Source organism: Henckelia pumila, chromosome 1, assembly GCF_033568475.1.
Source record: "Henckelia pumila isolate YLH828 chromosome 1, ASM3356847v2, whole genome shotgun sequence".
In the NCBI taxonomy this organism is placed as follows: Eukaryota; Viridiplantae; Streptophyta; class Magnoliopsida; order Lamiales; family Gesneriaceae; genus Henckelia; species Henckelia pumila.
In genome coordinates, this window is record NC_133120.1 from 123,660,905 (window position 1) to 123,675,950 (window position 15,046).

The following is a 15,046-nucleotide window of genomic DNA, read 5'->3' on the forward strand; positions in this document are numbered from 1 at the left end:
TCGATTGTACAAAATTTTTGGCCTCGGGTTTTTGAAACAAAAACAAAAATTTAAAATTAAATTTTAATGGGCACATCGGGCAGCGATCGTCGCTGCCCGGGGCAGCGAGGGCAGCGCAGCGATCGTCGCTGCCCGGCTGCCCTGCCCGGGACCCATTTTGGGGCGCGGGCTGCCCGAGATTGTCTCAGGCAGCCCGAAAAAAATTAAAATTGATTTTTTAATTAAAATTTTAATATTTTGGAATTTTAATTTTTGGTCCGATCGAAAATTATTTTTGATTGGTCCACAAGGCATCGTATCAAATTGTTTGAGTCCGAAATTTTTAAAATTGATTTTTGGATAAATTTGAATTTTTGGTAAATTTGTAAATTTTATCCGTTAAATTAGATTTTATAAAATTAATTATTTTGGTACAATTGATGATAAGATATGATCTTATGAAAGGATAAGATAAAATTTGATTTTATCTTTTTAATTATGATGCCATTGCATGTTATCCAATTATTTAATTATTGAATTAATTATTGGATAAAAGGATGATCGATTGCCATGACCAATTTGGTAGGTGTATGTTAGGTTATTTACATTTGTTTTTATTGTTGTTGGGTTTTATTAATGGGCTTGGTTTATAGCCCAATTTGAATTGTCATTTGTAATAAAAAGTGGGCCTGGTTTATGGCTCTTTCCCACCCTTAAATATGTATCCCCTACTTGTAATCGAAATTTATTGTAAATTTATTAGACTTAGTGGGTGATAAAGATTTGAAGACAAAGGTGGGCCCAGCAGACAATAAAGACCGAAAAAATGTAAATTGAAAGCTCAATGTAATAAGATTGCATTGCATACTTATATATCACCTAGGATTGGACTTAGACTCGTGATTGGCAACCATGGGTCGATTAGTGATTGGGATTGATCGTCCTTTAAATAATATATGATATTATTGTTGTATGCTTGTTTAGACTAAATTGTATGAATCCGGCAAGCATACAAATATTGCATGATGAGACAATTTTCAAAATTAAAAATTTCTCATTTTAAATATGATTTAAAATTGATATCAAGATAAACAAAAGGGAATTTAAATATTGTTTAAATGTTCCTACCTTCCATCAACGATCAATGTATGAGATGCTACCCGCGGGCACGGTCCGACTCATATTATTGGGGGGGCCCGTTCGTCGAAAAGCTGTACATTGGATCGACACATGTTGTAAGTTGGGTAGAACTCCCATGGGATTGGCTCATATTATGGGGGATCCACATGGCGACCGTCCATCACAACTTAATATTGATGGGTCATCTTGACATGTCACATTAAACGGCGTCATATTATTTTGCCCTTATTGGACATGAGGTAAAAACATGGGGGTTGCTTTGGAAGCAATTGGGCTCTACCTTTTGAAAATTATGGTTGGCTGATATTATTCAGGACTATAGTTTGTCAATTGGACTCCATGTTCCCACTAAGGAAACAAGTTTCCCGTTTTCACTAGAGGGTAGTGAAATCGTTAAAATAGTGGGAGTGAAATTCATAAAATTAAATCTCGCCATATTTTATGTCTTAGTAAATTAATTAAACAATCACTGATTATTATCTGTTTCTTTTCAGTATTTCATTACAATGAATTCGCGCAATCCACTATACTCAATTCTCGAACAAAACAAATTGGTTGGCGCAAATTATACGGAATTGTCCGTAAATTAAAGATTGTTCTAAACTCGGAGAAAATTTTCTACGTGTTAGAAAGGAATCCTCCAAAGGAAGCACCGGCTAATATAAGTCCGAAAGAATTGGCAAAACTTGATCAATGGTGGGACCATGATGTCAAGGCTAAATGCTATATGCAAGCTTCAATGTCAGATGAACTCCAGAGGCAATTTGAGGATGTCGTGAATGCTGCTGACATACACATGCACCTCAAGAAACGTTTTGGAGCTCAGTCAAGGTCAGAGAGGTATGCCACCGTCAAAGAGCTCATGACGTGCCGCATGCGAGATGGGACTTCGGTCCGTGAGCATGGGGTACACATGATTGGGCTCATTGAAAAATTGGTAACACTCGATTTGACTTTGGAAGCATGAACTAAATGCGGAATTGTTACTTCTTTCCCTTCCTTCGTCGTTTGACGGATTTGTGGTGAACTTCAATATGAACAAGATAGAGGCCATCCTTGAAGAGATGGTCAATATGCTTGTGTCTTATGAGGCCACATTAAATAAGGATAAACCGGTACTCTTGGTTGGATCCTCTTCTTACTCCAAGAAGGGGCCAAGTGGAAAGGGTAAGAAACATTCTGCCCCACCCAAGAAAATTGTACCACAAAAGAAGGCCAAGACAAAAGCTTCAAACGTGAACATATCTGGAGATGTTTGCCATCACTGCAAGAAACCCGGTCATTGGAAACGTAACTGCAAGGAATACCTCGAGCAGTTGCGAACTGCAAAGGGTATGTTTTACATTGAAATAAATGTTTCACTTAATACTACTTCTTAGGTATTGGATACTGGATCTCACATTTGCAATGATTTACAGGTGATGACAAGAATTCGTAAGCTTAGTATTGGTGAGACCCAGCTGAGGCTTGGAAATGGTTCCAGAGTTGAGGCCAAAGCAGTGGGAGACGTTTATTTAGTTTCGCAGAACAATTTTAAGTTATTTTTTAGAGATGTTTTATTTGTGCCAGATTTAGTTAAAAACATTATTTCTGTTTCTATGCTTGATAGAGATGGTTTTTCTTGTAATTTTGTGAATGGGATTTGCAATATTTACAAGAATGAATGTTTGATTGGAAATGGACAACTTGAAAACGATCTATATAACTTAAAATTAAAAGACGTTCCAATTAATTATGTTGATAAACTGGTAACAACAAATAAAAGGAAAAACGATAGTCAAAAACCGGCAAACCTTTCGCATGCTAGGCTAGGTCATATTTCCTCAAGGAGGATGAACAAGCTAGTGGGAGAGGACATGTTTGATATTTCTGATATTAACTCTCTACCTACTTGTGAGTCCTGCCTAAAAGAAAAAATGACTAAATCTACTTTCAGAGGGAAGCCTGAGCGTAGTCAAAACCTGTTGGATTTGATCCATACAGATGTCTGTGGACCATTTAGTATCGGTACTAAATTTGGACACACCTACTTCATTACCTTTACTGATGATTATTCGAGGTATGAGTATTTATATTTAATGAAATATAAGTCTGAATCATTTGAAAATTTCAAAGAATTCAAGGCTGAAGTAGAAAATAAACAAGGTAGAATTATTAAAGCACTTCGATCGGATCGAGGTGGAGAATACTTAAGTACCAAGTTTTTGAGCTATCTAAAAGAGAATGGGATTCTCTCTCAGTGGACTCCTCCTATGACACCTCAGATGAATGGTGTCTCGGAGCATCGCAATCGAACTTTGTTGGACATGGTTTGATCTATGATGAGCTTCACTGAGCTTCCACCTTCTTTTTGGGGCTATGCGCTTGAAACGGCGGTATTGTTGTTGAACAATGTCCACACTAAAGCAGTAGATAAAACTCCATACGAGTTATGGAATGGCAAAGCTCCTAAGTATTCGTACTTAAGGATTTGGGGATGTCCTGCTTACGTGAAGCAGACAGTGGAAGATAAGTTGGATAGTCGATCCACCTTATGTTATTTTGTAGGATATCCGAAGAATTCAATCGGATATTATTTCTATCATCCTTATGAGACAAAAGTGTTTGTTTCGAGGAATGCCACCTTCATGGAGAAGGAGTTCTTATTAGATAAGAAAGGCAAGATGATGGAACTCGAAAAAATTCGAGAAGAACCCGAGATACAAAATAACGACCACACACCTCAAGAACCTTCAACGGACATGCCTATATCTAGGAGATCCGAGAGGACTTCTAGACCTCCTGTTCGATATGGTCTTCTTCTTGAAGGGGATCAAAGTGAACCCGACATTGGATGTGATCCAAGAAACTTCAAGGAAGCAATTTCTAATGCGGATTCTAATTTATGGCTTGATTCTATGCAGTCAAAAATAGACTCGATGCATACAAACCAAGTTTGGTCTTTAGTAGATCCTCCCGATGAAATTGTTCCAATAGGGTGTAAATGGATCTACAAGAGAAAACTTGGGCCTGATGGCAAGGTACTAACCTACAAGGCACGATTGGTAGCAAAAGGTTATACTCAAAGAAAAGAAGTTGACTAAGATGAAACCTTTTCACCAGTCGCAATGTTCAAGGTTAATAAAGATTACAAGTTATTGTCAAAAAATAATAATAATAACAGTATGCATAAAATTGAGCGAAAATAGTAACACAAGGACAATCAAGAAATAAACATGAAAGGAGTAAACGAAGAAAACAACTAAACTAGGGGACAAAAATAAGGATCATAAAGCCTTCAAGAGGGTGTCTTAGTTGATGGAATAAATGAGCACTTGGTTAAAGATCAAGAGTTCGATTTTTTCTACAAACACTTTCTTGTATTTAGGGGTGGTTTTTCGATATACCTTACTACAAATATTGGTATGAAAAAAATTCATACTGATACCGATAGTAAAATTCCAAAACTTTGGTACGAAAAAAATCCATATTGATACCGTATAGATACCGAAAAAAAATTCGGTATACCGAAAAAATGTCTGTATATCGAAAAAAATTCGGTACAGCATGCCAAAATTCCGGTATTTCGGTACGGTATGCCAGCCATACTTGTATTAGTCTGTTGTACAGGTCTTGTCTAATGCGGTTTACTTGACTAGCGTAGTTTACAGGCTATTGCGTTGGTCCGATTTTTACTCAGTGCGTATCGAAAGGTAGCGGATGTGGGTTCCTACATCATAAGAAAATCATAAAACTAACTATATAAAATACAAGAAAGGAAATTGTATTTAAAAAAATCCAATAAAAGAAGATATATATTTAATATTATTTTCGTCTCAATTATTTAGATCACATTTTTTTTTTTGTATCAAATATATAAGTCTGTATTATATTTAACAATATTTTTATAATTTGTTTCCTAACATATGCCTATTAAACAAACTTTGAAAAATGTACAACTATTTTTTGAATGAATATATATAATAGAGAAAATAAAATTTGTATAATGACTTGTTTTTTCCATAAATTTTTTAATCTGAAATAAAAAATCTATATAATCGAAAATAAAGAAGTATTTTCTATGTTTCACTCATTTATACTACATTTTCTTTTTCATCCGTTCTAAATATATAGTTTAGTTTTCATATTAATGTTATTTCTCCAATTCTTTTACTACTTTACCTCAATTAAATTAATATCATTAATTACTTGTATAATTATTTTATTTTATTAAAATTTTTATTAAATAAAATTAAAATAAGAAATTATTTTCTAAAATTATTTTTCGAAACACTTTTTTAATATGTATGAAACATACAATATTTATCCGTTGATATTGGAAAGAGGGAATATTATTTTATATTTACAGATAGAAAGACCTCCTTCTATTACTATAAATCAATAATTATGAATAAAAAAAATATATGTTATCACCGGAATAAATGGAATCAGAACCCAAGCTTCGAGAAGGGAGCCAGCGCATAATAATATCTTTAGAGTGGGGACCCCAATTTATTTGTTCGCTGACACGTGTCTGTCCCCAATTATTGCGTAATTTGTTATATTGATGGAGTCCACGTTCTTTGCACACCAATTGCAACTTTGACTACTAATTAATCAATCAAAAGGTTCTTGGGCATCTATTTTTATTCTCCAAAAAGGTTTTGCATATTTTTTTAAAAAAACATTTATTTGATATGATAATTAGGGCTAGTAAAAATCTCCCAAAATTCTTATCATCTTGGATCTCATTCTATTCTTGTTGAGATTTTTTTCATCCCGATTAATTTTAGGAGAAAGATCAAGGCACCGTTTGGCTCGAGTATAAATAGTCCATGTATAACTTATCTTATCCAATCACTCGTTTTTCTCATCATATTATTTTTCTATCTGTTAATTATTTATTTTACATCAATCAAATTATTAATCATTTATCTTATATCAATCAAATCATTAAAGTTAAATTACTATATTACCCTATAAATAATATTATTCATATTTTATTTATTTTTTAAAAGAACAAAATAATAATTTATCATTTTTATATAAAATTTAATCAATCAAATCAAAATCAAATCAAATCAACTATAATATATCAGTCAAATCAATTATTTTATTAACTATCATTTTTTATTTATTTTTTATTATATTTTATTATTTATCCAAATATTATTTATCCTATAACACGAACCAAACAGTACCCAAACATATAATTTTTATCGGTTCGGATTCTCGTTTCAAACTGAATTATTAATATATTATTATTATTATTATTATTATTATTATTATTATCATATTTATTATATATTTTGGTTTTTAAATACTTTTGAAGTTTTTCCACCTCCACAAAAGTTTTCATTTTGTAAAACCCCGACTCAGCATTTTCCTGATGAACAATATCTTTTGAATAGTTTGATTTTACTAAACAAATCGATAATAAATTTTTTCTTAAATGTTTCCATTCAGTACTCATAATGTGTGTTTCATTGAATTTTTAGCATTATTTGGTTTGGTGTATTATTAATGTATATGTATAACTTATCTCATTCAATTTCATGTTATTCTAGTCATATTATTTATTCATCTATTAATTATTAATTTTACATCAATTAAATCAAATAAATTATAATCTATCCATCAAATCAAATAATGTATTAACTATTATTTCTTATTTATTTTTAATTTACATTATATTACTTATCTATGTATTATTTATCATATCACTTAAATCAAACGGTGGAAAGTATTGTTTGATTTTGGTATCGGTATTCATCGAAATAGATCTCTTTCGAACCCCTTGAAATTTTTCGATCCGGATGGGACTGCCATTGTTCTTCTACATAATTTGCCGATTTTGGTTGTGCATGTCAGGGAGATTAGTGGCGTACGTAGGAAATTATTTATGAGGAAAAAAATCTCGGTTTGTCGATTTCTAAAGAATAAAAAAAGGTAGTGAAAGTTGTAGGAATTTTCCACCCATTACAGTGGAAAATAAAATATGTTATCAAGAAGCCATTCACCATCTTACTCCATACTAGTTCTTTACAAAATTTCTTAGTTCCTCCTCGTTTCTCAAAAAAAATAATCCTTTCTTTCATTTGGCATAGTTTAGAGCCTCCATGGATTGAAAATATATTTTTTAATACGGATATTATTTACCTACCCGACGGAATCCCAAACATTCGGATCTCAATACTTGTCGAGTATGGAATCGAAAAAAAAGATTCCTAATTCTTATTGGGACATGAATTGGATATGACATATAATTATAGGACGAATCTTTATCTGATATTCTCAAAATATAAGCAAAATATGTATAATCTTAAAAAATAGATTCTTTTTTTGTACTTTGATTCTTAGAACTGGCTTCTAAGTTCTAACAACTTAAAACCTTAGTAAAATTCATTTTCGCTACTTTCATTTAATTTTTGGCTTGATTTTGAAAACAAAACAATTATATATGATTTGTAGTATCATTGTTTTATGTATTATGATATTTTTTGTGTTTAATTGAAAGAAACATAATAGAGTTGATGATTTATAACCCATATAACATCAACGTCTTATGTTTGAAACAAGATATCAGATTCGACACAAAATTCTCAATATATATATATATATTTAAACTCCTAAAAATTATATATATATATATATTATATATTATATTATTTATTTTTATATTTAAAAAAGCAGGGCTAATTGCATCCACACCCCCTGTGAAAAGTTTAAAAGACATAAAATCTCCTGTGTAAAATTAATAGCATGTTAGACCCTATGTTTTAAAAAAATTAGCATAAAAACCTCTATGAGATGGTATAAATGTGTCCGAGTTTGTATAACATAGGAGTGAAATGTGCTACATTTTAAAAAATTGAGGGATGCATTAGTCTATTAATATTTTTTAAAAAGTTTTATGTCTTTTAAATTTTTCACAGGGGATGTGGATGCAATTAACCCGAAAAAAGCATGATAAAAGTGTCTAACGTCATGACACATGACCCTTGATAAATTGGTGGGAGTTTTCAACGGTCGAAGTAAGAAAAAGAAACGCAATCTTGGATTGACACATAACCCCTACCCTATCCTAATTGGAAAAAAATCCAGCATTATTATTATTATTATTTTGAGGGGAAAAATCTCCAACATTATTATATTTCGAATGCCCACACATGACTTCCATGAGCCCGCACACAGGCTATAATCTCCCATCCTTCTGACACTTTCTCTTACACCACTTCGCTAGCGACACCACCTGCAACGGCTTTCATTCATCCACGCCCACGTGTCGCATTTTCACCTCTCTCCTTGTCCTTACCTAGTACCCAGGGTCACTTTCGTCATTCCACCTCCCTCCTTGATTGCTTTTGGTTTTGGTCTTGCTTATCACACGTACAAGCTCTTTTCTATCCCCTTCCTCGATGTCATTTTGATTGATTCTTTTTGTAGGAAAAAAAGATACATTTGTTTTTACTTCTATTTATGTTTTTTTGGGTTTGTTTGGGAGGCAACCATTTTTTTAATTTGTTTTTCTTGATTTTCATTATTCATTCATTGGGTTTTCTTCTTCGCATTGGAGTGTGGTGTTCTTGTTTTCTAATCTTTCCTGTTTTCAAGGGAAACATCGGTGAAGTGGAAGCTTTGTGTTCGTGACTCGAAATCTTGCTCAACTTTTGCATAAAAATCGAATCTTGAAGCTTCCGGGGGGGTTAATTAACATGGTGTTGAAAAAGATTATTCCATATGAGCTTGTGCGAATCATGCCGTGAGGAACTTCAACATGCATCCATATACCCTGAAGGTTGAAAAAATGCTTCTATAGTTTTTTTTATATATATTTTTTCTTGTGTATGTTTTCGATGGTTGTTCATGGGGGATGGTGATGTGATAAAGAAAACATTGACAACGAGTGATATGGAGAATCTTTCTTTGGATGTATCGGTGAACAAGTTTTCGAGGGACTTGTTGCAGAGGTTCAGGGGTAGTGTTAGTGAATTGGAGGTGTCGAAAGACAAGGATGAGGAGGATATTGAGTTGAATCTTGGGCTGTCATTGGGGGGAAGATTTGGAGTGGACAATAGTTGCAAGAGCTTGGTGCGGTCTTCTTCGATAGCAGTGTGTTCACCTGTTGTGACAGATGATAAGGATCATCCGAAATCGATACCGGTCACTGGTCTGGTTCGGACGTCTTCCCTGCCTGTGGAGACCGAGGAAGAGTGGAGGAAGAGGAAGGAGTGGCAGACACTGAGAAGGATGGAGGCTAAGAGGAGGAGGTCTGAGAAGCAGAGGAATTTAAGGGGTGATAAAGATAAAGAAGTAGGTGGAGTTTATGGTGTTGGTGGTGGTGGTGGAATTTTGAACTCGGAAGTCCAAAGGTTTGGTTCCACATCTTGGGCGGCTAGACGAGCCATTTGTGGTGGTGGAACTGATATTGTAGCTATGGCTAATGCCGTGTCCCCGGGGGGGTCGGGAAGCTCGTCTTGCGTGTCGGATTTGGAGGGTAAATTTCGACAAGGTAATTTGATCTTTTGAAGATATTTAAGTTGGCCATAGATTTATTGGATTTGGTTGCATATGTTTGATGATTGGGTTTTTGTTGTGTGGGGTAGATAAACTATGGGTTGGATCCTGTTAGGTAGATGTTTTCATTGTAAATATAGATCGACTCGGCTTTTGCACATAGATCTGTGAGATTTGTGAGACTACTCTTGAAAATTTGAATTGTCATCAACTGTACACTCAAGTATATCGTGTTGCGTCTTTGTATACAAAGTAGATTTAACCTACTGTCCGTATTCATGGATTTTTTTTTTTCCAGATTCTCATCATTGTGTGTTTTTGTGATCTCAAGGGGGAACTTCGAATGTTATAATTTTAAAGATCTTTCACTTCCTTATCTCTAGGCGGATTTCGTTTTGTATAGTTAGTATAGTTTCAAATGGCGACACTAAAAGATCAATGTAACCATTCAGCTTCTTGCATCTGTCTCTGAGGTTTAAAGATTGGTTAGATTGCGTTTAGTTTCTTCGTCGGTCCATTTTCATAAGCATGTCCCTTTCTTATCCTTATGGCGCGGATGAACTCAACTATTTTCGTTCTGCGATTGTTTCTTTGATGTAACAAACCAAGACTTGCGCTCTCGTGCTCGTGTTTAGTCTCACCTAAACATTTTTCGAGAGGTAACGAGGTACTTTTGTCTGGCAAATATTCGAATAACCCCTTGTTTCTACCACTTCAATCGCTTCACGCCTTCTGCTAAAATTAAGGAACTTTGCATTGGGGATTTCAGGATTTGATATCAGATAACTTGTGCTAACACATGTTTTTAATACATTCCTTCGTTAATAAAATTTTGCAATTAATATGAATTTTTGTTGTTGACATTTTTTTTTTGTGTGTTAAATATCTATGGCAGGATCGAGCGGTGAACCAAGTCCCACCAGCAATCAACCATTGAAAGTACATAACAAAGATGTTGGTTCTTCAGGCTCGAAATCTCAAGAGACGGGTAAAACCACCGGATCAGACATACCTGCGAGTGCGTCTAAGAAGTTTGATGCCTCAAGACAAAAAGTTGGGACAAATGCAACAGAGGACATGCCTTGTGTTTTCACGGTGGGAAACGGCCCCAACGGAAGAAGAGTGGATGGAATACTGTACAAATACGGGAAAGGAGAAGAAGTTAGAATAATGTGCATCTGCTGTGGAAAGTTTCATTCGCCTGCCGACTTCGTAGGCCATGCAGGAGGCACGGATCTGGATCATCCCCTCAAACATATAGTTGTAAATTCCTACGCTTCGTCCCTATTGTAATGGTGGAGTCGAGATCAATGCGAGCAATGGGTTCAAAAGGGACATCTGTGCTAACAAATTTTTGAGTTATCCATGTCGTCTGTGGCAGAGCAATAAAGAGAATATAGAGTTTAGCTTTGGAAATTAATTTGGTTCAAATTCGATATGAGCGATGATTCGATGAATGAGGATGGAAATTGAATGTTGGAAGATAACATAGGCAAGCTGATTTCCAGGATTCAATGGTTGATCAATTCTTCAATGCAAGCTTGTATTGGAAGCAAAGATTTAAAAAGAGAATTTTAAATTTCAAAAATATTTGGAGTTGGAGAAAATGTATATACTTCTCTCTGATTACTAATTTTTCGCTTCTTTCAGTTTTCGTTTAAGCACGAGACACGTATAATAACATTTTTGGTATGACAATGACGTACCAAAACTTCATTCTAAAATTACCCTGCTCACGTAATTGACTTTTTGAAACATCATCCTTTCGGTTTTGGATGCTACTCGCAGGGTAGTGCCCTGCAGGTAACGTGACGGCTAATGATTGGTTAAATCAGTGGGTCCCACGTGGGATCCACTAATTTTGAACAATCATGGAATTACACATCACCCGCAGGGTACTACCCTGCGGACGACATGTACTAAACCCGGTTTGGGATCAACCTAAATGGTGCTGTATGGCTGAAACGATGACGTTTGGTGCTCTTGCCAATTTTATTCCCTTTAGTATCTCGTTTTTTTTTTACAATGAAATCGTGTTTTTTTTGCCATCAACTAAGAGAAACACGTTGCCAACTTCCAACTACATTTTTTATCCGCTTCGTATTTTTTTTTAATTACTTTGTCCATTTATTTCCTTCGTTCTTGTTCTTTTCTATGCGTGTTCTCTATTTCTTTATTCATTATCTTATCCTTTTTGTTCAGTATTTATTTATCAATTAAAATAAAATTAAGAAAAAATATCGAAATTTTCGGTATATCAACAAAATTACTGTCGAAAAATATCAAATTTATCGAAAATTTTTTATATGAAAATTTCGACATATGTCGAAAATCCGAAACAATATGAGTAAATTGTCCTAAAATCCTTAATACTCATCCTAACTTTATTCTAACTCTCCAACCAAAAGATTCTTTACTATAACTCCCTAGGACCACCAAACTTGAATATTTTAATGTTTAATTCTTGTACTAGATTTATGCTAATCTATGCTTGAAATCTAAAGGTTTTATGCTTGAATCTGGAGATTTTGTGCTCATTTGCAGTATAAAATATTATCCGTAAAAATGATATCAGGGTCTTAGGTTTATTATTCAGACATAATATTATTCGTTAAATCATATTTTCTTTGTTGATGAGAAGATTTTAACAAAACATGAATTCAAACGAAAGTTTGAACAAGATAAATTTCATTTATATGAAATTCTATGAACAAGTGAATCTAGTTAAAATGGATTCTTTACAACAGGCCCTGAGTTTTGTAAAATCTGAAAGGATTAAGAAATATGATTTTTAATTCTCAATTTCTAGAAATTACCCCAGACTCTTCTAAGATCTTCGGAGATTTTAGAGAAATCCAAAAGAAGGTACAATATTACAGCAACCAGTTGTATGAAATACCTTGACAAATTGGACAAATCCTTAAGAAACAAGAAGAAATTCTTGTAACTTTAAGGGAACTTCAAATGAAAATCCAAAATCTAGAACAAACATAGAGTTCTAGGAAAGGAGGAAGATTACCAATCTCGTTTGGTACTGAACCTTTGTTACATCATAAAGATAAAACCAAAATGATACAAAAACCTTTAACTGATGAAGAGATGATGATTAATCTTATAAAAGCAGTATCAGAAAAGAATACTATCTGATGACTACTTTAAAAAGATTAAATCTTGAGGATCTACAAGATCTTGCAGATTCATTTGCAAATCTTAAAGTAGTAGATCTAAAGATGAATGCCCTGGAAGGTGAACAACCTTTAAGGAATCCTCCAAAATATGTGGTTAAAATAGAAAAACCACATAGTGAATTCCATATTGGAGAAAATTCACATCCAACAGGAACAAGGATAAGAAGGAGTAAAATCCCACTCCATCAAACTCCTTACGGAAAAACTGTTTTAGATCCAATACATCCTTATGGGGTTATGTTAAACCTTGATGTTTTGGATTTCAAAAACAGAGAAGATCTCATTGATGATTGGACGTCAGCCATGAGAATTGCAGCAGGAACATTAGATCTCAATAAAAAAGGATTCATTAAACTTCTAGAAATGAGTCTAATGGGGTCTGTAAAGATAGCTTGGGAAATGACTATGCCAGAGACTAAAGAACCAGTCTTAGCAGGAGAATCCCTAAGCGAGATTGGAGGAAGAATGACCATCCTATTCAAAGCACAATTTATAGGGGTAGACTATTTCAATAATCAAGATACGGAAAAAAAGAGAAGATATACTCAAGCTCTGTATAGTCTCAAGTTGCATGATATCTGTTTAGTTGATGAATACATTATGTTATTCACCAAATATAGATGGAATTCGGGAGTCGAAGAAAACGTATCTATTCAGCTATTTTTCGCAAAAATGCCAAGCCCCTGGAGAGAAATGTTGATAAAAGAATACGTTCCGAGTAATCCAAACACATTGGCAAGACGCGCCTCTTTTCTGAAAGGAAAATTGGCAGAATGGTGTCACATGCCAGCATTACAAAAGAACTATAAGAATATAAGGGATATAGATAAACATACTCCTTTATGTTGTAGAGAAAATGATCTTCCAACAATCATAGAGAATAGATCATAGGGATTTAAGATGAAGAAATTCAGAAATAATCTTTATAATAAAAGAATGAAAGATTCTTGGAAACCAAGAATAGTTTGGTCCAAACAAAAGGCTAGATCCTATAGATTAGAAAAAAGAAGTGGATCTGCAAGAACATCTCTAGCAACAAGCTCATCTCAAAGAAGGGGAAGAATACCATCTAGAAGAATTTTCAGAAGAACTCATACGAGAACAAGTGCTGTATGGCTGAAACGATGACGTTTGGTGCTCTTGCCGATTTTATTCCCTTTAGTTTCTCGTTCTTTTCTTACAATGAAAACGTGTTTTTTTTGCCATCAATTAAGAGAACCACGTTGCCAACTTCCAACTACATTTTTTATCCGCTTCGTATTTATTTTAAATTACTTTGTCCATTTATTTCCTTCGTTCTTTGTTCTTTTCTATGTGTGTTCACTATTTCTTTATTCTTTAACTTATCCTTTTTGTTCATAATTTATTTATCAATTAAAATAGGAGTGAGAAAAAATATCAAAATTTTCGGTATATCGAGATTACTGTCGAAAAATATCAAATTTACTGAAAGTTTTCGATATGAAAATTTCGACATATATCGAACATCCGAAACAATATATAAGCATTAAACATTTATATAAATTTTTAATTAATAATATATTATATTAAAAAATATATAACGTTTTTATTTTCGATTATGCCATACTATATCAAAATTTAATATATTACAAAATTTTGATATAATTGATATGCTAGTTATATAACGAGAATTTCTGTATATCGAAAGTTTCGATACCATATCGTTATATATTTTTTAATACCACAATTTTCAGTACGATTGACGTATACACTTTTTGGTACAATACTACACATATACCACCCTTCAAATTCAAAATGATGATCTAATTTGGATGTTTGTACAAAGCACAAAATGTTGATTTTTTTCAATCTCACCGCACTTCTATTTTTTCTGGGATATTTTTCTCAACAAAGACTAAGATTGTTTTTATTATCGATCATAACTGAACTACAATGTTTCAGTTTAAGTATCTTATTATTTTATCTTGTATCTAGTTGATACGCCATTAAGTTTCATTTGCACATGTATTTCCGCCAACCAGAACTCACTCAAAGATCAGAGGTGAACGCTACGTTTTTAGTATTTTATAAGTGAAAAAAACTTAAAACATGTATTTGGACAAGATCTTTGTAAAATATTTTTTAAAAGATTTTTTAAAGAACAAATAAGTTGTATTTTTAGATGTTTTTATAATGAACTATGCAATACAAAGATGATGAACATTACTTTTGAAATGCTAAAATGTTTTTATAGAATAATTGTTCAAACACATTTTTAGTCT

At 33.4% G+C, this 15,046-nt stretch overlaps 1 protein-coding gene across 1 annotated transcript; it reads left to right on the plus strand.

Annotated features, from left to right (window-relative positions):
* Positions 1-8,540: 8,540 nt before the first annotated feature.
* On the plus strand, positions 8,541-11,210 carry LOC140875102 (ninja-family protein AFP3-like). The gene is made up of 2 exons (XM_073278645.1): positions 8,541-9,610; positions 10,511-11,210. The coding sequence occupies exons 1-2, from the start codon at positions 8,965-8,967 to the stop codon at positions 10,906-10,908; spliced, it is 1,044 nt and encodes a 347-aa protein (XP_073134746.1). The 5' UTR covers positions 8,541-8,964; the 3' UTR covers positions 10,909-11,210.
* The last annotated feature ends 3,836 nt before the right edge of the window (positions 11,211-15,046 follow it).